The sequence below is a fragment of the Microcaecilia unicolor genome, chromosome 14, assembly GCF_901765095.1.
Source record: "Microcaecilia unicolor chromosome 14, aMicUni1.1, whole genome shotgun sequence".
Classification (NCBI taxonomy): Eukaryota; Metazoa; Chordata; class Amphibia; order Gymnophiona; family Siphonopidae; genus Microcaecilia; species Microcaecilia unicolor.
The window spans coordinates 30712435-30736368 of record NC_044044.1 but is presented as its reverse complement, the minus strand read 5'-3'; the positions used below and the strand labels follow the sequence as shown (position 1 = coordinate 30736368).

The 23934-nt window shown below is 44.8% G+C and overlaps 1 protein-coding gene across 4 annotated transcripts in view; it reads right to left on the bottom strand.

Annotated features, from left to right (window-relative positions):
* The window catches only part of AP1G2 (adaptor related protein complex 1 subunit gamma 2), a 30034-nt gene extending 12130 nt beyond the window's left edge, over positions 1-17904 (bottom strand). For 2 of the 4 annotated variants that reach the window (XM_030187758.1, XM_030187760.1), the window contains exons 1-13: positions 17741-17904; positions 16451-16657; positions 6295-6419; positions 4900-5041; positions 4364-4460; positions 3148-3224; positions 2405-2500; positions 2121-2201; positions 1856-1954; positions 1609-1664; positions 1294-1407; positions 724-864; positions 292-346 (exon numbers count right to left, since the gene is read on the bottom strand). In XM_030187758.1, coding sequence (XP_030043618.1) covers positions 292-346; positions 724-864; positions 1294-1407; positions 1609-1664; positions 1856-1954; positions 2121-2201; positions 2405-2500; positions 3148-3224; positions 4364-4460; positions 4900-5041; positions 6295-6419; positions 16451-16651 — 1284 coding nt within the window. In that variant the 5' untranslated portion in view covers positions 16652-16657; positions 17741-17904. Of the gene's footprint in view, positions 1-291; positions 347-723; positions 865-1293; positions 1408-1608; positions 1665-1855; positions 1955-2120; positions 2202-2404; positions 2501-3147; positions 3225-4363; positions 4461-4899; positions 5042-6294; positions 6420-16450; positions 16658-17697 lie in introns of all 4 variants that reach the window. The other 2 variants (XM_030187759.1, XM_030187761.1) reach the window with 2 other exon arrangements.
* Between the last annotated feature and the right edge of the window lie 6030 nt (positions 17905-23934).

Sequence of the window (23934 nt, the reverse complement as noted above, 5' to 3'; positions counted from 1 at the left end):
CTTCCCCACTTTGACTTGTTTTTACAAAGAAGGCAGTATAGAAAATTGAATAAACCATAAGCCATAATTTAAGCCCTGCCACAAAGTGAATTGAAATGTTGCATTTCAGTCTGTGTATAGCAATTACTGTACTGATGTAAAGTTGGAATAATGGTTCAATAAGAGAAAGGCCATACGAAGCAGGAGGCAGCAGGGAAAGTCTAAAAAGGTCTATAAGAGATGAACTTCACAGAGCTGGAGCTCATCTAACAGGGTCCACCTGCAACGTAAAGAAAAAAGGGAGGAACCCACCTTAGTCAGAACCTCCATAATGGTGTCAATGTGCCAGCGCTTGGATGGGGAGTACCTGAGAGGAGGGAGAGAGGGTCATTGAGAGGGAACCTGCGGTAACCCATAATGAACTGGCTGCACTGTCTGTCTCCTCACTCCAACAGAGCCAGCGCTCTTTTTCCATCCCCTCCACCTTTCATAGCCATCACTCCCCCACCATTCCCTCCACCTCTCACAACAATCACTCCTCCACCATTCCCTCCACCGTTCACAGCCATTACTCCCCCACCATCCCGTCTGCAGCCAGGACCCTCCACCACTCCCCTATTGTTCTCTCTTGTCTTCATCCAGTGCCCCTCCACTATTCCCTGTATCTCCCCCACTCCAGAGCATCTCCTGCTGAAAAGCCTCATGATAAGGGACATGAGGGACAGCAAGTGTGCATCTCTTTACTTTTCGGCAGCTAAGAAGATCCCGGAAGTGCAGTCGGCCTTAATCTCCGGCACACAGCGATCCAGGAATTGCTGAAGCTCTTTCATCATTCCTCGCACATTGGATGCATTCACTAGTGCGAAGCTGAGCTCAAGGGCCCTCCTGTAAGATATAAATGATGTGGGGAGACAGCCAGCACTGAACTCTCCTCCCCCCCCCCACCTTCTCCCAATCCCTGCTTCCCTCTTCTTATTCCCACTCACCTTTGCTTCTCCCCCACCCCCTGATAAAGAGTTTTCTAGTGAATAAAGCAATGTGCAATGAACCTTGAATACCAGGGTTCAAATCCTAATTCTATCACTAACTCTCTTGAATTTGGCAAATCACTTTTCCTCCTGCCTCACATTCAAGATTTTAAGCTCTCTGGAGCAGGGACGTAACATACTTGCAAAAATATGTTGTAACCTGCCTAGAGCTAAAATTGGAAATGCTGCCTAAAAATAAAAACATATGATTAAAACAAAGATCTGTCATGCTCTGCCTTGGATTCTGAGGGGTCTCAATGGGAAGGGCACTTTGTAACGGTCTCACCTGTTGACAGAAGCATCAGGATCCTTGAGACAGTCTACAATGGTGCTGCGATGTCTTTGTACAGCCGTGTGATCCGTCTGCACAAGCTTCAGGAGGGAGGTGAGTGCCACATACCTGAGAGAGAGAGGGGGGGTTAGAGAGATGGGAGAAAGAGAAAGGGGTGGTGAGAAGAATACAATCTCACCCTCACCTGACAAGAGTTTTAACGATATTAATAAAGAAGAACCTGTCCCCTCCCCTCGATTGCAGCCATGAGAAGCAAAAGACCCCCCCCCCCCCCACACACACACACACACACTTTCTGCCATCCTCTACCTGATATTCTTATCATTGTTCAGCAGGAACCGGCCCAAAATGTTCACTGCCAGAACCTGCAAGGAAGGAAAGAGAGGCGGGGGGGGGGGGGGGGGGGGGGGGTAGAAACAGACAATAAAAGTCAGAGAAAAACAGTCAGAGTTCTAAGTATATGTAAACCACTACGAATGTAGTTGCAAAAACCTCAGAAAGGCGGTATATCAAGTCCCATTTCTCTCCCTAAATATCTCTCCAATATCCTCCTTACCCGGAGGCCACTGGCGGATTTGATGTCCATGATGGTCAGCACAGTCTCGTACAGTATTGCATTCCCAGCATTTCGATTCGTATCTGTATTTGTGGCCACCTGCGGAGAACAGACGTGAACCAACCTGTGAACAAAGCACCAAACTCCTCTGTACATGTCCTAATCTCTAACCCCACCACTCTCCCCCACATCATTTTCCCATCTCTCCCCCTCCTTTCTTTCATCTCTCTTTTTCATCACGCTGTCCCTCCCCCTCTCCAGTTACCTGTGCTAAGGTGTCGTTCATCACATCACTACTGGCTTCATCATTCTGTCCCAAAATCCTCAGGAGGCGCAGGATTTGAACCTACGAAAGAGAAGATGTAGTGAAGCCTCCGGCAGGGATAAATACATATATGTGCATGGAGAAAGATTCAGAGAAACACGCTAACAGACAAATCCTCCCATGAACAAACAAACTGCGCAGAGAGGGACAGGGAGAATCACGACGGGGGGGGGGGGGGGGGGGGGGGGGGAAGGGACAAGGAGAGAGAAAGCTGGCTCACTGACCTGTAGAAAAGGGTCACTGACCCCTGACACGCTGTGCTCTGGAGAATATCCTGACATCACGATGTTTTTCAATTTCTGTACAAGCTGCGGCACCAGCTGTAGATATGGTTGGGGGGGGGATAGGGGAGGACAAGAATGGACGGAAGATATCAATTATTACCGACTTATGACAGCATATTAACACAAGGTCACCTCCCAGATCCTGACCTCTGACCTAGCCATAACCAATATATTCCCCTCTAATTCTGACCTATAACCCAACCAACGAGCTGCAGCCTCCACACCAGATCCCAACCAGCCATATCAACTCCCTTAGGTCAAAGGATTCACCCGCCCTGGAAGTGGAGGAGTAGCCTAGTGGTTAGTGCAGTGGGCTTTGATCCTGGGGAGCTGAGTTCAATTCCCACTGCAGCTCCTTGTGACTCTGGGCAAGTCACTTAACCCTCCATTGCCCCTGGTAGAAAATAAGTACCTGAATATATGTAAACCTCTTTGAATGTAGTTGCAAAAACCTCAGAAAGGCGGTATATCAAGTCCCATTTCCCTTCCCCCCATCTCACTACCCTGACACTATGACCTTAACCTCACCTGGCTGCGGTAACTCCTTCGGACCTTAATCTCAACAAGCCATCATAGGACTCGTGAGGACAGACACAGCGACTCAGTCGCTCCTGGAGGCTTTGCAAGAATGCAGACTCACACCCATATAATCCCGGGGAAGCGAAGGAGGAGTCACCTCTTACCTTTCGTAACTCTGGCAGGACACTGGGACTGCACAGGCAAATCTCCATCATCAGCACAACGGCCCCATGCAGCACACCTTGAAGCGGATAACCGATGGGGGGGGGGGGGGGGGGGGAGAAAGACAGAAACGGATCAGCAACTCCAGGCAAACCTAGTTCCTGCTCTTTTCCCCTCCCACCGCAAGCACATGTCTAGGGCTGAAACATTTAGGACAGGACCTTCCAGAGTTGCTAATTCAAAGGTTCCCAAGCAAAGGAGCCAACTTAGCAAAATGATTGGGAATGCTAAGCACAATTGAAATTACTCCTCACCGGACTAGTCAAGGAGTTTGCTCAATGTTGGAGGTGCTCAAGTACCCATAAAGCTGGCATCATTTTGCCTTGTATTGGTTCAAAGTACGTAAGTATTGTCATACTGGGACAGACTAAAGGTCCATAAAGCCCAGCATCCCGTTTCCAACAGTAGCCAATGCAGGTCACAAGTACTTGGCAAGATCCCAAAACAGTACAATACATTTTATGTTGTTTATCCTAGAAATATGCAGTGGATTTTCCCCATTTTAACAATGGTCTATGGACTTTTCCTTTAGGAAGTCAACCAAAACCAGCAACTGGCCACAGAAATCTGTCTATTCTCTCCCCCCTTATCTGCCACTTCCTCATCTGGTTTTTCTCTGCACTCAAAATCACATGGAGCACAGGGTCAGGGTCTCTCTCCCCTGAGACCCCACAGAAGGACACAGGGTCTGGGGTCTCTTCCAGGAGATCTTGCAGTAGGACACAGGGTCTGGGGTCTATGGCCAGAGAACTTGCAACAGGTCACAGGGTCTGGGGTCTATCCTTGGAGACCTTGCAGCAGGACACAAGGTCTGGGGTCTATCCCCAGAGACCCCACAGCAGGACACAGGGTCTGGGATCTATTCCTAGAGGTCCCGCAGCAGGACACTGGGTCTGGGGTCTATCTCCGGAGACCTTGTAACAGGTCACAGGGTCTGGGGTCTATCCTTGGAGACCTTGCAGCAGGACACAGGGTCTGGGGTCTATCCCCGGAGACCTTGCAACAGGTCACAGGGTCTGGGGTCTATCCTTGGAGACATTGCAGCAGGACACAGGGTCTGGGGTCTATCCCAGGAGACCCTGCAGTAGAATACAGGGTCTGGGGTCTATCTGGGGTCTTATATAGAAGTCTGAGGAGTGCCAACCCTGCTTCACATACCATGGTTCCTCTCTGTCAACAGCTGTTTGCAGGCTGGCAGAAACATTTCAGTCAGATCTGGAACCTTCTGGATGATATGAACAGCACAGAGTACTGCCTGAGATCAGGAAAAAAGGAGGTTGGGGGGGGGGGGGGGGGGAAGAAGAGAGGGATTGGACAGGATTATATGTAAAAACACATGCAAAAGAGAAGCATCCAGACAGCAACCTCAGGTTTTCAGAAATGTGTTGCATCCCATTATCTAATCCCTGGCTCTGTCCACCGACTGCCCCTGTGTGAACCTGGATTGGTCACCCTATCAGCTTGTTTCTCACTCTCCCCTGTTGTGACCACTCCCCTTTCCATTTTAGAAGGCATCTGGCATCCTGGCTTAGGTAATGTATTTATGGACTTTGAGCTCCGGTGATGGCTGTACAGCTCCATGGGCATCCTGTGTGATTATTCTTACTGTCCATGGAAAAGTGGGCAAAGGGTGACTTCACTGACTCCCACTTCCAATCAAAGTCTTTTGGTAGAAAGTGCCAGAGGAGCGAGACCTTTTTCTTGATGTAGGAGTTTGAAGTCTGTAGGAGGCGCTCCACCTCGCTGGCCAGGTCACGACACATCTCAGATGATCCCATACACCCCAGAGTGCAGAGGGCCAGGCCCTGGATTTGCTGGACACTGCTGTTCAAGTCTCTGTGGAGAAAGTGTGAGGAATAATAAAGACCAAGATCACTTAGGATTCCTGATACTAAAGGGGAGACAGTTTCAAGAGAATGGGCCGGTGGTTGGGGGTGGGGGGGACTGCACTGTATACATATCTCCTCTGTATGTGGACAGAAGTGGCCTAGTGGTTAGACTAGAGCAGTGGGCTATGAACCAGAATGCTTAGGATTCAAATCTTGCTTCTGCCACTGATGCTCCATAGGCAAGTCACTACCTCCCACTACCTCCACTTAAGAGTACACTGAAAGCTCTCCTGGACAGAGACATATCACCACTGCACAGTCCAGTGATGCAACAAAACTAAGTGTTATCATTCTATCCATTCATCCATCCATCAGCCCTTTATCATTACCATGGTCTGCAGCCATCTCATCTCTTTATTGACTGTCCAAAATCTATGTCTTGTACTACATCATCTGCCCATCATGTTTGTATCTACCTCTTCACCTATCATTTGTCTATTTTATTATCTCTCACTCCAAAATCTGTCTCTGTTATTCAACTGCCCCGCTCCATCCCATATACCCCTCCCTTCATCCATCATCCTTCCATCCTTCTAAGCCATCTTTTCATCTCTTGCCCATCCTTATCATTTCACCTATTTATCATCCCTCACTTAATCAGGACTCCCATTATTGATCTATCACCACTGTCCTTCATCCATCAACTTTCCATCCACTTGCATGCATCTCTTCATCCCATTTCTCTCCATCCTGCTGTGCATCTATCCTACCCATCTCTATCATTTGATCTATCATCCCTTGTTCTATCATAACACCATTACTGACCTACCACCTCTCTGTCCTTCAACTTTCCATCCTCCTATGTGTATCTCTCTTCTTTCCATCCTGATCCATCTCAACCATCTACAACATTTCATCATCCATGGTTTCTTCTTCATTATTCATTGAACATCTCACCATCACCCATCAACTTCTGATCCTTCTGTATACATCTTTCTCTTCATCTCTGCATCTTGATCTCCTTTCATCTCTCCCCATGTCTATCATTCATCTCTTATTATCTATCACTACATCAGCAATCTCTTCACTGCTGATTTATCTGTTTCTTCATCCAGCTTCTTAACTCTTAATTTTCTATTATTCATCAGTATATTACTAATTTGAATGCCTTTTATATTGTGAAATTAGCTTTCTTTCCATCCATATCATTGATCAATCCATCTATACTTCTCAATCCAGTCACAACATCGTCTTTCTTACGTTTTGATGCTATTGGTGATAAGAAGATGGGCATCTTGTCTCTCATCCAATAGTAACATAGCTCCAAGGTAGCCAATCCGTTTGTCTGTAAATTTTGGAGATGCAATCAACTTGAGGCACTCCATCTGGGAGAGAGGAGAGAAGAGAAAAGAACCATCTGTGATGAAACCTAAAATTAATTCTATCAGAATTCACTAAGCAGCAGAAAAAACAATGATGAAATGTTTTTCATCAAAGCTATCCAAGTTTATTAGCATGAGATAGAGATGTTATGGTATAAGCCAATCATCAGAATTAACTGTGTAGCATGATGTTGTGTTGGATCAGATACATATATATACACCAATATATTTGTGCAGCTTTAAAAATATATATATTTGACACTGCAGCAGAACTGGCTTTCATTCCAAAAGCCCTCTTCCCTCTCCCTTTGGGGAATATTTAAAAGACATTTAAAAGACAAAGGTACTACTGACCTCACCTCCCCCTTTAACAAAAGACTCCTCAAGTAAGAGACTGCCTCAAGGCTAAATTGACTCTCTTCCTCTGATCAAAAAAGCCTGGCTGATCAACACAACAAATATAAAAGGTATCCAGTAGAGGCAAGGAGACAAGCAGGTGGGAAAGGTATGAAATACAGCTACTAAAAACAAAGGACACCTGCTGGCCGCCCCAGACAAATCTTATCAGAATATCTATCACAGAGATTCAAGCAGGGGGAAACCCTGCACTACAATAAACCATTTGTCAGTAAAATCCAGACAGGGGCGGAGTCCACGTGATGCGATGAGCTGAGCAGACGTGCAGTGCTGCAGCTCGTGGGCCCTAACCCCGTATTCCTATAAATACTGCTCAAAAACATTAAAAAATACCCACTGGATACAGCATAACTGCATGGACAAATACCTGAACAAAACCCCGATTGGAATGGCGCTTCGGACCGGAAAAAAAGAGAAAGAAAAGGTTAAGTTACCTACCTCTGATTCTAAAATGGCGGGCGAACCACAGCAATGCGAGCAAGCATTTTCGACGTCGCAGTTAGAGCAACTAACAGCCGCGGTGGTGAAAGCCTGGCAGCCTAAATGGGACACTATGGAACAAAAAATCGACGCTTTCCACGCTAAGTTGGAGGGACTGGAGACCCGCACAGAGGATCTTTCAGTGCGGATTTCGGCTCTTGAAGACGACTCGCAGGCCTATAATGTTGATATCCGCGAAATCAAACATCAGCTCCAGGAACATTACGATAAACTAGAGGACCTAGAAAATCGTTCCAGGAGGAACAATGTGCGAATTGTAGGCATCTCGGAAAACATTTCGGACAGAAACTTAGTGCCTTGGCTCACAGACTGGTTATCTAAGGAATTGGCTTTATCAGACTCCCTTGGGCCTTTAGTACTTGAGCGCGCACATCGCGTGGGACGCAAAACGGACAGTCAAAAGAGGCCTCGTGTTATAGTGGCACGAGTGCTCAACTACCGCTCTAAAATGGAAATACTGAATGGATTTAAGATCAGGAGGGGAGATCTAACACATGAGGGGCGCCCAATTTTGATGTTCCAGGACTACTCCTTCGGCGTACAGGAGCAACGGAAAAAATTCCATCAGATATGTTCACTATTAGCACAGAAGCAAATTCGCTTTAGGCTCCAGTACCCAGCCTCACTGAAAGTTCTGTTACAAGGACAGTGGCATACCTTTAAAACATCGGAGGAAGCCAAGTCTGGATTGCAGGAGAAGGGCATCTCTGAGGGAGATTGAAATACTTATAGGGCTTGCTGTGAGTCAGAGCATAATATATATAGCAGCAGCAGTAAGTACAGAAATTATAAATCATACGGGGGGGAGGGCTCCCCGCTACTCAGGTGGACTCTAGCCGTACCCAGACGCAGGTTTGAGTCTGGATAATGGCAAAAGGGCGGAAGGAATGGTGGGGGATAAGGGGGGGATGGGGATTTAGGATGTTATTGAGTTTAAAATCAAAGAGTACCAGAAGTTTAAAATTGATGAATGTCAGGGACCAATGGAGTTGCACGGAACACGCAGGCAAATCCGGTAGTTGGGGTGAGTGGCCTGGGAGTTGGGGGGACCTCACAGTTAAGGAACAGCGAGAGACCGTAGAGAAGAGAGGCGAGATCACTAAAATTGGTAAATCCAGTAAATATGTCCACTAGAATTGTAACTTGGAATGTAGGAGGTATAAGCTCCCCTATTAAAAGATCTAAGATCCTAACTGCACTGAAAAGGCATAAAGCTGATGTGGCATGCCTGCAGGAAACCCGCCTCACAGAGAAAGAACACTTAAAACTGCAAAAATCATGGGTTAGTGAAGTATTTGCTGCCCCGTCTCGAGGTAGGAAGGGGGGAGTTGCTGTACTATTTCGAAAAGGACTCCCCTATAAAGCCACAGTTTTGGACAAGGGGGATAGAGGGGATTTCATTCTGTTAAAAGTGTGGCTAGAAGGGAGGAACTTGTTGCTGCTGGTATTATATGGGCCCAATAATTTTGATGCTACATTCTTTAAAGATCTGGCCGGGAAATGTTTGCAGAGTGGGGGAGGGGATTTGATAGTAGTAGGGGACTTTAATGCGGTTATAGACCCTCGTCAAGATTGCACTAACACCCTGGCCTCCTATTACCGAGGGACGAGGGCGCGAGAGTTTCAAATGTTTAACAAAACACTAGATTTAGTAGACGCGTGGAGAGTGCTACACCCCGGGGAGAGTGACTATACACATAGGTCAAGGGCACATGGCACTCATGCCAGGATAGACTATGTTATGTTGGCTCGTCCCTTATTTCATTTGGTAGAGGCAGCAACTATAGGCCCCGAAGAAATATCCGACCATGCCCTGGTGTGGGTAGACCTTAAGCTTAGGTCTGAGTTTAGGGGGGGGACGGGATGGAGATACCCGGCTCATTTGTACTCTGACCCGCACTTACGAGCGCACGTGCAGAAGCACTGGGAACAATACATAGAGCATAATGGCATGCATGCAGATCTTCAACCTGAGTTGTTCTGGTCAGCCTCAAAGGCAGTTTTGCGGGGCGCTGTTATAGCTTACTGTAGTGTTAGGAACAAACGGAAAGCAGCTAGCATATTACACTTAGAACGCCAGCTGCAGCGGGCGAAAAAGATACACTTACATCATCCCTCGTTGGTTACCCTGGAAAATTTAAAAGCCACTCAAGTAGCATTAAATAGTCTGCTACATGAGAAGGAGGTGAAATCCACTCAATTTTATAAATACAAATTGCAGAGGTTTGGGAATAAAGTAGGCAGAATGATGGGACGATTAATTAAAACTATAGGTGGTCCACGGACAGTGACCTCTTTAAAAAATCACAAGGGAGATCTCATAACTGACAATAGAAAGATAGGACAGGCGTTTACAGAGTATTTTACCACTTTATATCAAAAGCAATTACCCCCAACTGCGCATGCAATACGAGATTATTTACAGCAAATAGACCTCCCCAAATTAACGGAGGAGCAGCTGGAAACTTTAAACCAACCACTGACAATGTCTGAGCTGCAGAAGGGGGTCAAAGCGTTAAAATTGCGGTCTGCACCGGGCCCAGACGGTTTTTCTGGGGAATATTATAAAATTCTGCCCGGTAAAGCCTTGGCAGCACTCCTGGAATATTTCCAAGAGGTTATTGAGGAAGGGAGTTTTCCAAGATATGCGAACACAGCGCTGATAACGCTCATTCCTAAACCAGGGAAGCCCTTAGATAAAGTGGAATCCTATAGACCGATATCGCTATTAAATGTAGACACAAAATTAATGGCGAAAATGATGGCAGACAGATTGGCGCAATGCTTGCCTTCACTAATAGGCACAGAGCAGGTGGGATTTGTGAGAGGCCGGCAGGCGGTACATAATGTTAGAAAGCTCCTATTGGCGATGGCAGCAAGTAGGCAGAACAAAGTATCCACCCTTATTCTGAGCCTTGACGCTGAGAAAGCTTTCGACAGAGTTGGGTGGGACTTTATGTTTCAAACGCTGGAAATGATGGGTATAAAGGGATGGTTTACACGGGCAGTAGGAACTCTTTACTGCCAACCCAGAGCGAGCGTATTGGTGAATGGTATCAGGGAACCAGAGTTTCAGATTTACAGGGGCACCAGGCAGGGCTGCCCCCTGTCTCCCCTGCTGTTTCTATTGTCTCTGGAGCCCCTGATACGAATGGTCCTTGCAGCTCCAGACCTTCAAGGGGTTACTTTAGTGGGTCATACTATAAAAATTCTGGCCTATGCAGATGATTTACTGGTGGTGCTGGGGGAGCCCTCCAGAACCCTAGGGCGACTACTAAAGATTATTGAACAATATGGGAACCTCTCTGGCTTCCAATTAAACCTACACAAATCCATGGCACTTCCGATGTTCCCGGAGATACAAACTACATGGCCTGGAACTTTTCCACTACAATGGGCGCAGACTTCGCTGACTTATCTGGGAGTCTATATCCCCATGGACTTGTCCAAACTTTATGACCTCAATGTACTACGGCTTTTGCGAGATACTAAAAAACAGTTGTTGGCCTGGAAGGCGTTGCCACTCTCTCTAATGGGACGAATCGCTCTGGTTAATATGGTCATAGTTCCTAGATGGCTATATACATTTCAGACCCTCCCACTCTTCTTAAAGAGGACCGACGAGCAACTACTGATAAAAACAGTGCAAGCCTTCCTATGGAGAGGGAAGAAGCCACGTCTCCCGTACTCAGTGCTGTGTACCCCGACAGAATATGGTGGTCTGGGACTCTTGAACATCAAATTTATGACAGTGGCTAGTGGCATGCGCCATGTGAACGACTGGTTCAGAGGATCTCAGGATTTTACAAATACAGCAATTGAGCTACAGCTGCACCCTGAAATACACTTTAGCACCTACTTACATGTAAGGGGGCCCCAGATACCTTATATCTTGAGGGTTTCTGGAATAATGAAGACAGCGAGACTGGTGTGGAAGTGGATTTGTAAACTTCACAACTTTTCAGCAAGGACCACTCCTTACCTACCCATATGTGGAAACCCGGCCTTTGAGGCTGGCCTACTATATCCAGCATTTGAGAGATGGGGACGCAGTGGGATGCGATATTTATTACATGTCCTTACCCCTGAAGGCAAAATCAAATCTTTTCCAGAACTACAGAAAGAATACTCTTTACGTCCCTCGGATGAATTTCATTACCTCCAGCTGAGGCACTATGTGCAGTCTTTGCCGTGGGAGGACTTGGCAGAGGACGTCCAAGAGGAGCTAACCTCGGCTTTTTCTCTCACGGCACAGCAAAGGGTTCCACTTAAGTTCCATCACAGACATATTAGAGATACAGCAGAAGAACTAGATTACAATAAACTACTAGACATGTGGAAAAATGACATAAAGTTAGATTTGACGGTGTCTCAACTTAAAGAACATCTGTTAAGAATGCGGAAACAATCCAGCATGACTATCCATTGGGAATTGCAATATAAAATAGCACTCCGCTTATACATATCCCCGAGAAGAGCCTTCCACATGGGGCTCTCTGCATGGGGAGAATGCCCCAAATGCAGAGAAGTTGGAGCCACGCTGGGACATATGCTCTGGAGTTGCAGGGAGGTGGTGAGATTCTGGTCACTTTTGATCCAATATTCCTCTAGTCTTTGGTCAGCAAAGTGGAAGTGTGACTCTGGGTTATTGCTGGGACACCCAAAATTCATCTATCCAATCCCACCAGGATTTACAATTTTTGTCCAGAAAGCAATTATAGTTGCCAAACAAGTGATCATGGCTGGATGGCTATCTCGGCGATGCCCCACACAAAGTCAGTGGAGGACGCGCATGATAACATTATTGAGGTTGGAGAGAGTGGGGATAGTGGACTTTAACTCCAAAGCTGGATTACAATTTCAAGTTGTATGGAGCCCCTTTTTCAACACATTGTCCCCGTCAGCTAGGAGTAGACTACTGAACTACTAATGGTACTCTGTGGATTCTGCATAAGGGAGTTGGGAGGGGGGAGGATGAGCAGGGGGGGAAAGGGGGAAGGGAAGGGGTTGGTTGGGGGGGGAAGTTTGTATAAAACAAGTTATGATTATTGCGTTTCTGTAACAATGTGATATCTTTTTGTTGCAATAAAAATGATTTACCATAAAATCCAGACAGCAAGTCTTGTGATGTCATAAGACATGAGACCAAGATACCACAATGCTTTGCAAATGCCCAAGGGTCATGTGGAAACCAGGACAAAGATCCACATGGCATGTCTTCCTGCAGCTTGCAAGAGTATAAAAGATAGAAGCTGTTCCAGACAAGCAGATGCTTCCCTTCAACTGCAACACAGATTCTTCTCTTCCTGGGACCTGTAGCCCACCTGCCTGCTATGAGGACCTCTTCTGAAAACATGTGCTTACCTAATGCTGTTCATACTATGTAACAAGGACTTGTAAGTAACATAACTTTTGATCTAGACCTGCTACTTTGCCTTACTTAAGCACAGATTCTCTGTAAAGATCTCTTAAAACCTACCTCTCGTGTGCAATTGTATATTAAATCAACCTTTTTGAAGCTAAAAATACGGTCTCTTTGTGTTCTGAGTATATGGTATCTTTTATATATACTTAATTTATTGCAATTATCACCTTTGGTGATTGGTGGAGAAATTAATATCCTAAAACTTATAAATACAGCACCTGCTCTTAAATTATAAACAGTAGCGAGTGCTCTAGAGCTCTTTCCCCCAAGTAGATCATTTCTTGTAACAGAGACATGTGAATGGGAGAGGGGTGAGGGGAGACATGATAGAGGTATATAAAATAATGAGTGGAGTGGAACAGGTGAATTTGAAGCGTCTGTTCACTCTTTCCAAAACTACTAGGACTAGGGGACATGCGATGAAACTACAGTGTAGTAAATTTAAAACAAATCAGAGAAAATGTTTCTTCACCCAATGCATAATTAAATTCTGGAATTTGTTGCCGGAGAATGTGGTAAAGGCTGTTAGCTTGGCAGAGTTTAAAAAGGGGTTAGACGGTTTCCTAAAGGACAAGTCCTTAAACCACTACTAAATGGACTTGGGAAAAATCCACAATTCCAGGAATAACATATATAGAATGTTTGTATGTTTGGGAAGCTTGCCAGGTGCCCTTGGCCTGGATTGGCCGCTGTCGGGGACAGGATGCTGGGCTCGATGGACCCTTTGTCTTTTCCCAGTGTGGCATTACTTATGTACTTATACTTATGTACTTAAATGTGCTACAGAGCTGATTGACTGGCACGAGTTAATAAGAACTTTTTAAATATTACATCCATCTTCCAATCAGCTTTATTTCTGATGTGCACAGAAGTCCATTGCATGCAGGGATGGTGCAGCAATATCATTGTTTCAGACATGTGGGAAAAGCAGATGTGGTGTCTCTCCACAAAAGAGGAAGTAGGGACGAGGTTGGGAACTATAGGCCGGTAAATCTGACCTCTGTAGTAAATAAATTAATGGTAACACTTCTAAAGCAGAGAATAGTAAAGTTTTTGGAATCCAATGGATTACAAGACCCGAGGCAACATGGTTTCACTAGAGCAGGTCTTGTCAGACAAATCTGATTAATTTCTTTGACTGGGTGACCAGAGAGTTGGATTGAGGGAGAGCACTATATATGCTGTATTTAGATTGCAAGGTCATGCATTTGGGCTGCAAAAACCCAATGGAACAGTACAGTTTAGGGGGTGAAGAACTTTTGTGCATGAAAGAGGAGCGGGATTTGGGTGTGATTGTATGTGGTCATCTTAAGGTGGCCAGATAGAAAAGGTGATGGTAAAAGCTAGCCGGATGCTTGGGCGCATAGGGAGAGGAATGACCAGTAGGAAAAAGGAGGTGATGATGCCCCAGTATAAGACTTTGGTGAGGCCTCATGTAGAATATTGTGTACAGTTCTGGAGACCAAACCTTCAAAAAGATATAAACAGGATGGAGTCGGTCTAGAGGTTGGCTACTAAAATGATCAGTGGTCTTTATCATAAAGAGTATGGGGGCAGACTTAAAAATCTCAAAGTCTTTGGAAGAAAGGTGGGAGAGGGAAGATATGATAGAGACATTTAAATATAAATGGAAGCGAGTCTCTTTCAACTCAAAGGAAGCTCTGGAATGAAGGGGCATAGGATGAAGATAAAAGGGGATAGATTCAGAAGTAACCTGAGAAAATACTTCTGCACAGAAAGGGTGGTAAATTCACAGAACAGCCTCCCAGTGAAAGTGTTGGAGACAAAAACAGTGGAGTACTAGTCTACTGGTTAGTGCAGTGGACTGTGATCCGGGGGATCCAGGTTTGATTCCGACTGCAGCTCCTTGTGACTCTGGGCAAGTCACTTAACCCCCCATCGCCCCAGGTACAAATAAGTACCTGTATATACTATGTAAACCGCTTTGAATGTAGTTCCAAAAACCTCCAAAAGGTTACCACCAAGTCCCATTTCCATTTTCCCTATCTGAATGCAAGAGAACTTGGGACAAACATAGAGAATCAATAATAAGGGAGTGATAGGGAGAGTGGATGGGCAGACTGGATAGGCCATATGGTCTTTATCTGCCTTTATTTTTCTATATAAGCAGTGTTATTTATTTATTTATCTATCACATTCAATATAACACTATAGTCCCACACATAGGGATCAAAGTGGTTAACCCAATAAAAGCAAAATTAGAGTAGGGTAAGAGAGGAGCAGAGATTAAGATTGGGAAGAAGAAAAGGATTCTAGGAACAGGTAAGTTTTGAGGCTGGATGAAGAAACAGAAATCAGCAGTGAAGAGATTGCTGATGTAGTGATGGATAGTAAGAGATGAATGATAGACATGGGGAGGCTGTGAGGGTGGCTTGATTTCTAATCTAGAGGAGAAGCTAATTCCAGAGTTTGGGGCCGATGTATGTAAAGGCAGAGTCATGGGAAATTTTGCAGTGAAGGTTGGTAGGTGAGGGAAGGGAGAGGAGATTCTGAACAGCGGAGGGGGGTGTAGGGGATAATGATGGAATTAAGGTAGGAAAGGAAAGAGAGAAGGTGAGATTCGTACACCAGTAGAAGGAGTTTGTAGTTAACACATGCAAAGTAATGGGGAGCCAGTGTTCATGACAGAGGAGGGGGAAGACATGGTCAAAGCGGCTAGAATTATGAAGTAGTTTGACAGCAACTGACTGAATAAGTTGAAGAGGAACACCAGAGTACAAAGGCGTGAGATAACCAGGGCAAGGATCAGGGGGCAAAGGAGTGAGGATGGTAGCAGCGGACAAACCGAATGAAGACGATGAAGGGCAGGACTTCCAGGGAAGCAGCCCGCTTCCTCTCTAATCTGCGAAACCATGATATTGCTGCACCACCCTGATGGTAGGAGAACAGAAGGCTGTCTCGTGCGTATCTTTGAGGGAAACCGCTTCCACTCCCATCACAGCCAGTTTACAATCCATATTCTGAGGCCTATCCTCCAATTTCACACCACTATGTAACTTCCAGCAAATCCTTTGGCTTCCTGAGCTTTTCAGGTTGGGGAACCTTGACACCCATCTGATTTTTATCAAGGACAGTGGTAGGATATGGAGGTGAAATCTGGTCTCATAGCAAAAAGATGATACAAAAATACAGTCATTTGAAATATACAAGGACATTTCAGAAGAACATGATCTCAAATTAAAGCAGACATAAATTGGTGGGAATGGAACTGACCCTGAGGAATAAAACTTGATCAAAAGGAATCAGATATTTGCTGATTACATATTCTGAACCTCTGGTAGCAAATAAGTTAACTCAGAAATGGAGTACATGAGAGAGGAAAGCAAAGAGTATCGTGGAATGATGACATTCAAAAATGGTCAGTAGCTGGAAAGATGTTCCAACAAAGAGGAAAGCAGAACAGAGAAACTGGTGCACCAATGCTATCAACTTTTGTAGTGAAGATAGTAGTTGACTAGAATGAACAGGTATTGTTTTCTTTCATTTATGAGATTTGATGGCCTGGAAGTGAGGCTGCTGCTGGCTTCCACATGTACTCCTAGAAAGTGTACCATTATATATATAAAAATCATAAACACTTGAGAGAGGGGGGAGCATTTTGCTCTGCCTTGCATATAAATTCAGGGTGACATATCTGGGAAGAGAAAGACAGCATGGCAAGGGCTCCTACCTGTCCAAAGTGGGCAGGGTAGCCCAGCATGTGCATATAGAGCAGCTTTGCCACATTACGGTGACGGTACAACCCGTCCTCTTCACGGAAGGCGGCACGGATGTCCGCGCACTCCTTCTGGATGATCTCTCGTTCCTGTGCCTGTGTCTTGGCTGTGCGGATCATTCGGATCAGCTCATGAACCTTCAGCGGGGGAAGCATGGTGCTCTAAGACAGAAACAGGGCAGGGGAGGGAAGTGGGAATGAGGCAGGAGAACTGAAACACAAAAACATTACACACAGAACTCTCTACAAATGTTCCAGGCATGTTGGTTCTAGGGCTATATGCATAACACAAACAGAACTTTCTCCAGGCATGTTGGGTTCTAGAGCTATATACGTAACACACACATAGAACTCTCACCAGGCATACCAGGTTCTGCTATATACATAACAGACACAGAGAACTTTCTCCAGGCATGCCGGATTTTAGGGCTATATGCCTAAAAGACACACAGAATTCTCTCCAGTCATGCCAGGTTCTAGGACAATATGTATAACACACACATAGAACTCTCTACAGGCATATCAGGTTCTGTCACATATATAACAGACACAGAGAACTTTCTCCAGGCATGCTGGATTTTAGGGCTATATGCAAAACACATACACAGAACTCTCCATTCAGGCATGCCAGGTTCTAGGGCTATATGCATAACACACAGAACTCTCTCCAGGCATGTTGGATTCTATGGCTATATGCATAACACGCACACAGAACTCTCTCCGGACATGCTGGATTCTAGGACTATATGCATAACAGACACACAGAATTTTCTTCAGGCATGCTGGGTTCTAGGACACACACATAACTCTCACTAGCCGTATTATAGAGCTCTATACGTAACACACACAGAAATCTCTGCCATGTTCTAGAGCTATACACATAACACACACATAGAACTCTCTTAGGCATGATGGGATCTAGAGCTGTATGCATAACACACACACACAGAACTCTCTCCGCATGTGATGGGTTCTAGAGCTATATGCATAACACACACACACACAGAACTCTTTCCACGCATGCTGGGTTCTAAGACTATACACATAACACACACAGAACTCTCTCCATATGTGATAGGTTCTAGAGCTATATATCTCACTGTCTCTTTTGGGTTGTCAGGTAATAGTTTTCCCGTGAGAAGACGGGCAAGGTAACAGCTCACCTATTCTGCAGCTGGGAAAGAGGGCAGGTATTGACTTACCTATGCATGTACATGCTGAAAGGGCAGACGGAGCACAGCTCACCTGTGTCTATATTATACAGATGACACGATGATTCCAATAGCAGCCAGACGAGAACTTCCCAGTGCTCTCTTGCTGCTGGCCTGCTATATCCCCTCTCTCCTGTGAAAGGCTTCCAGTAAGACTGTTTCTTACAGCTGCGGCCTGGCTCTCAAGCACTTCCTGAAGCCAGTCAGCTCAGTTTAGCCCAGCCCTGCTCACCTGCCCAGGTTCCTCTGAGCTAGAGCTGGTCCACACTCCCCTCCAGTGGCACAAACGGGAACAGCACCCACCAGGGACGATAACATCAAAGTACGTTATGGATTCTTAACGAACATTTTCATATATTTTTTCTCTTTTAAGTTTTTAAACTACTTTATGCAGTAGTACATGTACATATTCTCATGTCACTTCTCACTTAGACCTACATTTAGGAAACTGTATTGAGAGGCACTCAAACACAGCAGTTCCAGAATTTCAGATGGTGCATTCCAGGACCAGTGTGCCTTGCCCTACAGTACCTTGCAAAAGTCTTCACACCCTTTAAAATTTTTCACATTCTATTGTGTAAAAAAAATTACAGTTTATAAGGGATTATCATAAGACTTTGTTTCATGGATCTACACAAAATACTCCACGCTATCAACATGAAAAAATAATTACAGAAAAACTCAACAGAGAAATTAAAAAGCTTACATTGCATATATCTTATGCCCTTTATCACGGCAAACCCAAATTAGCTCCAGTTCCAAAAACTGCCTTAACAAGGCCCAAAGCTTAGACCTCCTATAGAAAATCTATGGAAGGTCTTGTTTATTTACTTATTTAAACATTATTTATAAACTTCCAATCTCTAGCTGTTCTATACCATTCCAGCTTCAAAGAGCTTCCAGAAAAATAAAGAGATTGCACCATCCCACTGTACAAAGCTGACAGACACTTACCCTACAAACTTGATGGCTTTCATTGCTGCACAAGGGACTCCCAACAAGTATTAAGTCAAGGGGTGTGAGATTTATGCAATAAAGACTTTTTCAGGTCAGTAGACAGTCACTGCAATTCCTGCTACCGTGCTAAAGAAATATCTGTATATTCACCACTCCTATCTGGACAATGTGGTCTGCACCGGTACCTATCTGGATAGCGGGCATACTCAGCTCTTTTTACAGTCCTAAGTTATCCAGGTAGCAAAATGATTATTCCTGCTATTTGAATTCTGGGACCGGCATGGTTCCACCCTGGCATTATCTGGATAGTAAAGAGGAGGTCTATAAAGATATTCACGGACACCATCCAGATACTGCCCTGAAAAGGACAGGTACAAATCAAGGTAAGGTATACACAAAAAGTAGCACATATGAGTTTATCTTGTTGGGCAGACTGGATGGACCGTGCAGGTCTTTTTCTGCCGTCATCTACTATGTTACTATCCAGCTTATAATCGAACGAGAAAAACGCCCAAGTTCCGACCTAAATCGGGAGATGGACGTTTATCTCACAAAAACGAATAAAGCGGTATAATCGAAAGCCGATTTTTGGGCGTTTTCAACTGCACTCCATCGCGGATGCGGACAAAGTTTATGGGGGCGTGTCAGAGGTGTGGCGAAGGCGGAACTGGGGCGTGGTTATCTGCCGAACAAAGATGGGCGCATTTCAGCGATAATGGGAAGAAAGTATGCGTTTTTAGCTAGAATTTAGGACACTTTTCCTGGACCCTGTTTTTTTCACGAATAAGGCCCCAAAAAGTGCCCTAAATGACCAGATGACCACTGGAGGGAATCGGGGATGACCTCCCCTGACTCCCCCAGTGGTACCTAACCCCCTCCCACCACAATAAAATGATGTTTCACACATTTTTATTTTCACCCTCAAATGTCATACCCAGCTCCCTGGCAGCAGTATGCAGGTCACTGGAGGAGTTGTTAGGGGGTGCAGTGGACTTCAGGCAGGTGGACCCAGGCCCATCCCCCCCTACCTGTTACAATTGTACTGCTTAATGCTTATTAGTCGTCCAACCCCCCCAAACCCACTGTACCCACATGTAGGTGCCCCCCTTCACCCCTTAGGGCTATAGTAATGGTGTAGACTTGTGGGCAGTGGGTTTTGAGGGGGATTTGGGGGGCTCAACACACAAGGGAAGGGTGCTATGCACCTGGGAGCTCTTTGACCTTTTTTTTTGTTTTTGTAAAAGTGCCCCCTAGGGTGCCCGGTTGATGTCCTGGCATGTGAGGGGGACCAGTGCACTACGAATCCTGGCCCCTCCCACGAATAAATGTCTTGGATTTATTCGTTTTTGAGCTGGGCGCTTTTATTTTCTATTATCGCTGAAAAACAAAAACGCCCAGCTCACACATTGTTGAATAAAACATGGGCGTCTATTTTTTTCGAAAATACGGTTCGGTCTGCCCCTTCACTGACCCGTTCTCGGAGATAAACGCCCATGGAGATAGGCGTTTTCGTTCGATTATGCCCCTCTATGTGTGGAATAAGGTGCCTTTGCGTTAAAAGGTTGAATCCTGGCTTACTTATTTTAAGAGGACTTTGAGGGATTATTTGTTTGGCATTTTTGTACCTTCCTGATTTTGTTCTATGAACTTATGGACTCACTTTGAGCTGAGACTTTGCTGCTGCATATGGTTATTTCACTATTTGAATTTGCCTTTGTTTGTGATTTTATTATGCATGTCTTTTGTATTTTCCGTCTTGGATAAAGGCAGTGTATAAATAAATATTCTATTCAACGACACAATCCAGATAGTACTGAGGTGGCCTTAAGGATATTAATTCAAAAACACTATCCAGATAGTGCCGAGGTGGTGTGTAAGAATATTTTTTCAAAGACACAATCTGACAGTACTGAATATTTATTTATTTTAAAAACTTACAGTCCACCTATAATCTAGTCAGCAGCACATACTGTTTATCTAAGGGTTTTGAATATTAGTTTTTCAATATTTCTCTCACAACGTAAATGTAAAGTATGTTGTGTAGATCAGTGAAATATGAATCATATTTTTTAGATAGTGGAATGTGAAAAGTGTATAAGGGTGTGAAGACTTTTAAAAGAAAATTTCAAAAACAGTCATAAAGCCACATTTATGAGGCTGAAAGTTTAGGTATCAATTATCAGTACTTAATTACAGAGAAACAGAAAGCAGAGTCATCAAGTTAACCAGTTCCAGAAGATCCTAGGTCAATCTTGGACTCCCGACAACATTATCCAATGTATTATGGAACCTGCAGCTCTGCTTTCAATGGGTAAAATCGGAGACAAACACTCCTGAAACAGGGTAATTTGGCAGCTCTGAGGGAGATAAAATGCCTCACATCCCTAGTGGTGACAGAGCAATAGATTCGAAGCACTATTCTCCTCCTTCGTGCACCTGCAGCTCTTCCAGTCGAGCCTCAGTCTCCCTATTTTATTTTTGTTGCGACACAGAGACTCCCTCTACACACATAGAAACATTCAAATCAATTCTTGCATACCACTAATATCCCCTTTCTAGGGTTCAGTGTGCAAATAGTGTTAGTGTGAGGTATGACGGCATGAAGGCAGAGAAGGCATCCTCAGCAACTATCTCCTTCTTTCTCTAAGACATCCCATGTACCTGTCCCACGCTTTCTTAAATTCAGACAGTCTTTTTCTCTACCACCTCCACCCAGAGGCTATTCCAAGCATCCACCACCCTTTCCTTAGATTACTCATGAGCCTATAACCTCTTAACTTCATCCTATGTCCTCTCATTCCAGAGTTTTCCTTCATTTGAAAAAGGCTCACCTCCCTGTACATTAATGCCCCTAAGATATTTAAACGTCTCTATCATATCTCCTTTCTTCCAGCGTATACACGTTGAGGTTCATAAGCCTGTCCCTATATGTTTTATGTTCAAGATCACTTACCAATTTGGTAGCCACTCTCTGGACTGACTCCATCCTGTTTATAACTTTTTGAAGGTGCAGTCTCCAGCATTGCACGCAATGTTCTAAATGGGGCCTCACAAGAGATATATACAAGGGCATTATCACCTCTTTTTTTCCTGTGGGCGTTCCTCTCCCTATGCACCTGAGCATCCTTTTGGCTTTGCCCATCACCTTTTCTACCTGTTTGGCCACCTTAAGCTCATCAGATACAATCATCCCCAAGCCCTGCTCTTCACGTTCCCTTGGAGTTTTGCAACCTAAGTACATGACCCTGCATTTTTTTTAGCATTAAATCTTTTAGTTGCCGATTGCTGGACCATTCTTCAAGCTTTGCTAGATCCCTCCTTAAGCTATCCACACCCTCCAAGGTTTGGTACAGAGTTTGGTATCATCTGCAAAGAGACAAACCTTACCAGACAGTCCTTCCGCAATATCACTCACAAAGATGTTAAAAAGAGCCAGCCCAAGGACTGATGCCTGCAGTACACCACGGATAACATCCTTTTCCTCAGAGCAAGCTCCATTTACCACTACCCTCTGTCACCTTCCATTTAACCAGTTTTTAACCCAGTCACTTTAGGGCCCATACCAAAGGCACTCAGTTTATTTATCAGTCACCTGTGCAGAACCGTGTCAAAGGGTTTATTAAAATCCAAGTATACCACATATTGTCACAAACTCCCACATCCCAAAAGGATTAATATACACATTTTTTTATTATTATTTTTACAAGTCACAGAATCAGATTTTCTGAAAACAAAACAATACTTAATAAAAGTATAAATAAAGGTAAAGGAGAATTGGAAATGGGAGGAGGGAATCCCCTTTTATATGGAAAGATTTGCAAAATGCTACACGGAGACATTCCAAGAATGAAAATGATTATAAAGTGAATTCCTCTCCCTTTAATTGCTGAGAGGGGATTCCAGGTCATGCACAAGATGCGAAGGGGACAGCACCAGAGTTCACCTCAAGAGGGGAGTGGGGACACACATTCAAGTCTGGTGCATACCACTGCATCCTCTTTCCCTTCCCATTCCCGTTTCTGTTTCTCTCCCTACCCTCATTGTCTTATACTTCCCCATTCCTTCTTTTAATTGCTCTTGTTTTCTCTGTGTAATGATATCACAGGGGAACCTGTTCAGAATATGATATTAAGATTGCCTTGGCCACAAAAAAAAAAAAGAGTTCAAGGAAAGTTGGATACAGGACTGCAATGCACACGATAGCCACCAGAGGACGCCATAGCTTAACCAGTGGCAGCCTTGAGCTTTACTGGGAGATTTTTTTTCATTTGCAAAGGCACGCAGCGCAGTGATCAGATGTGTAAACACAGATGCCTGATACATTCCCACAGCCAGGAGTTAAAGCATCTGACTCAGCACCCTACTTAAGGCATCAAGTGTAATATACAGAGTTCCAAGAGAGAGATTTCAGGCCATTCCTGGGGCTTCTGACACCACCATGTGATGCATCATAGCAGGGGTTCTTAACCTTTTTTGGTTCCTGTACCCATTTAACTAAGCAATGAAACCCTCGCACCCACATCCACTAATGACTGGCAGCTACATATGTTACTGTTAGCTGCTATCATGTCCCTAAAACTACAGCGGGTCCACAGATCTACTACTCATAACTGTTCTAATACCATCCTTCTCTCTATCTAGAAAGTTTCAATAAATTGCTCAAATTTCAAGACCCTTCTCTGCACCCTATCTGAACGCTTCCTGCACCCCTGGTCAAGAACCCCTGCATTACATGCTCTGTAGCACTGATTTCAATGGGTAGAATCAAGGTCTGGAACGACCTCAACTGCTTTGTAGACGCAAGTTGAAAACCAGGACTGGCCAAAAAAAAGTCTTTCTCCTGAAACGGGATAACTTGGCAGCTCTGGACAGGGGCTTTACAAACTCAGGGTGTCTCCTGGCTCTATGTGCACCTTCAAGAAATCGTTAACCCTCCATAAGTTTGGGGTTTCTTCTCTCCTCTGCACCTCCTCTTGCCCAGTCCCACTTTTATCCTAGTTGCTAAAGAGGAGCAAGATTACAAGTTCCAGCATGTAAGGGAGGAAAGACCGACTGAATCGGCCCGGTGACAGCCCCATGCACACCTCATGTTCTTCTAGAATTTGTTCCTGTTTTTCCCACCCTACTTCTCACTCTGACATCTTCTCCATGCCCAAAGCTGAGCAAAGGCCCAGTTCTCTTCAAGCAAAGAGGATAAACAAAGAACCGTTCACACCCAGATGACCTGGACCTGCCTCTGCCTGGTGACATTCTAAATGAATTATCGATGCC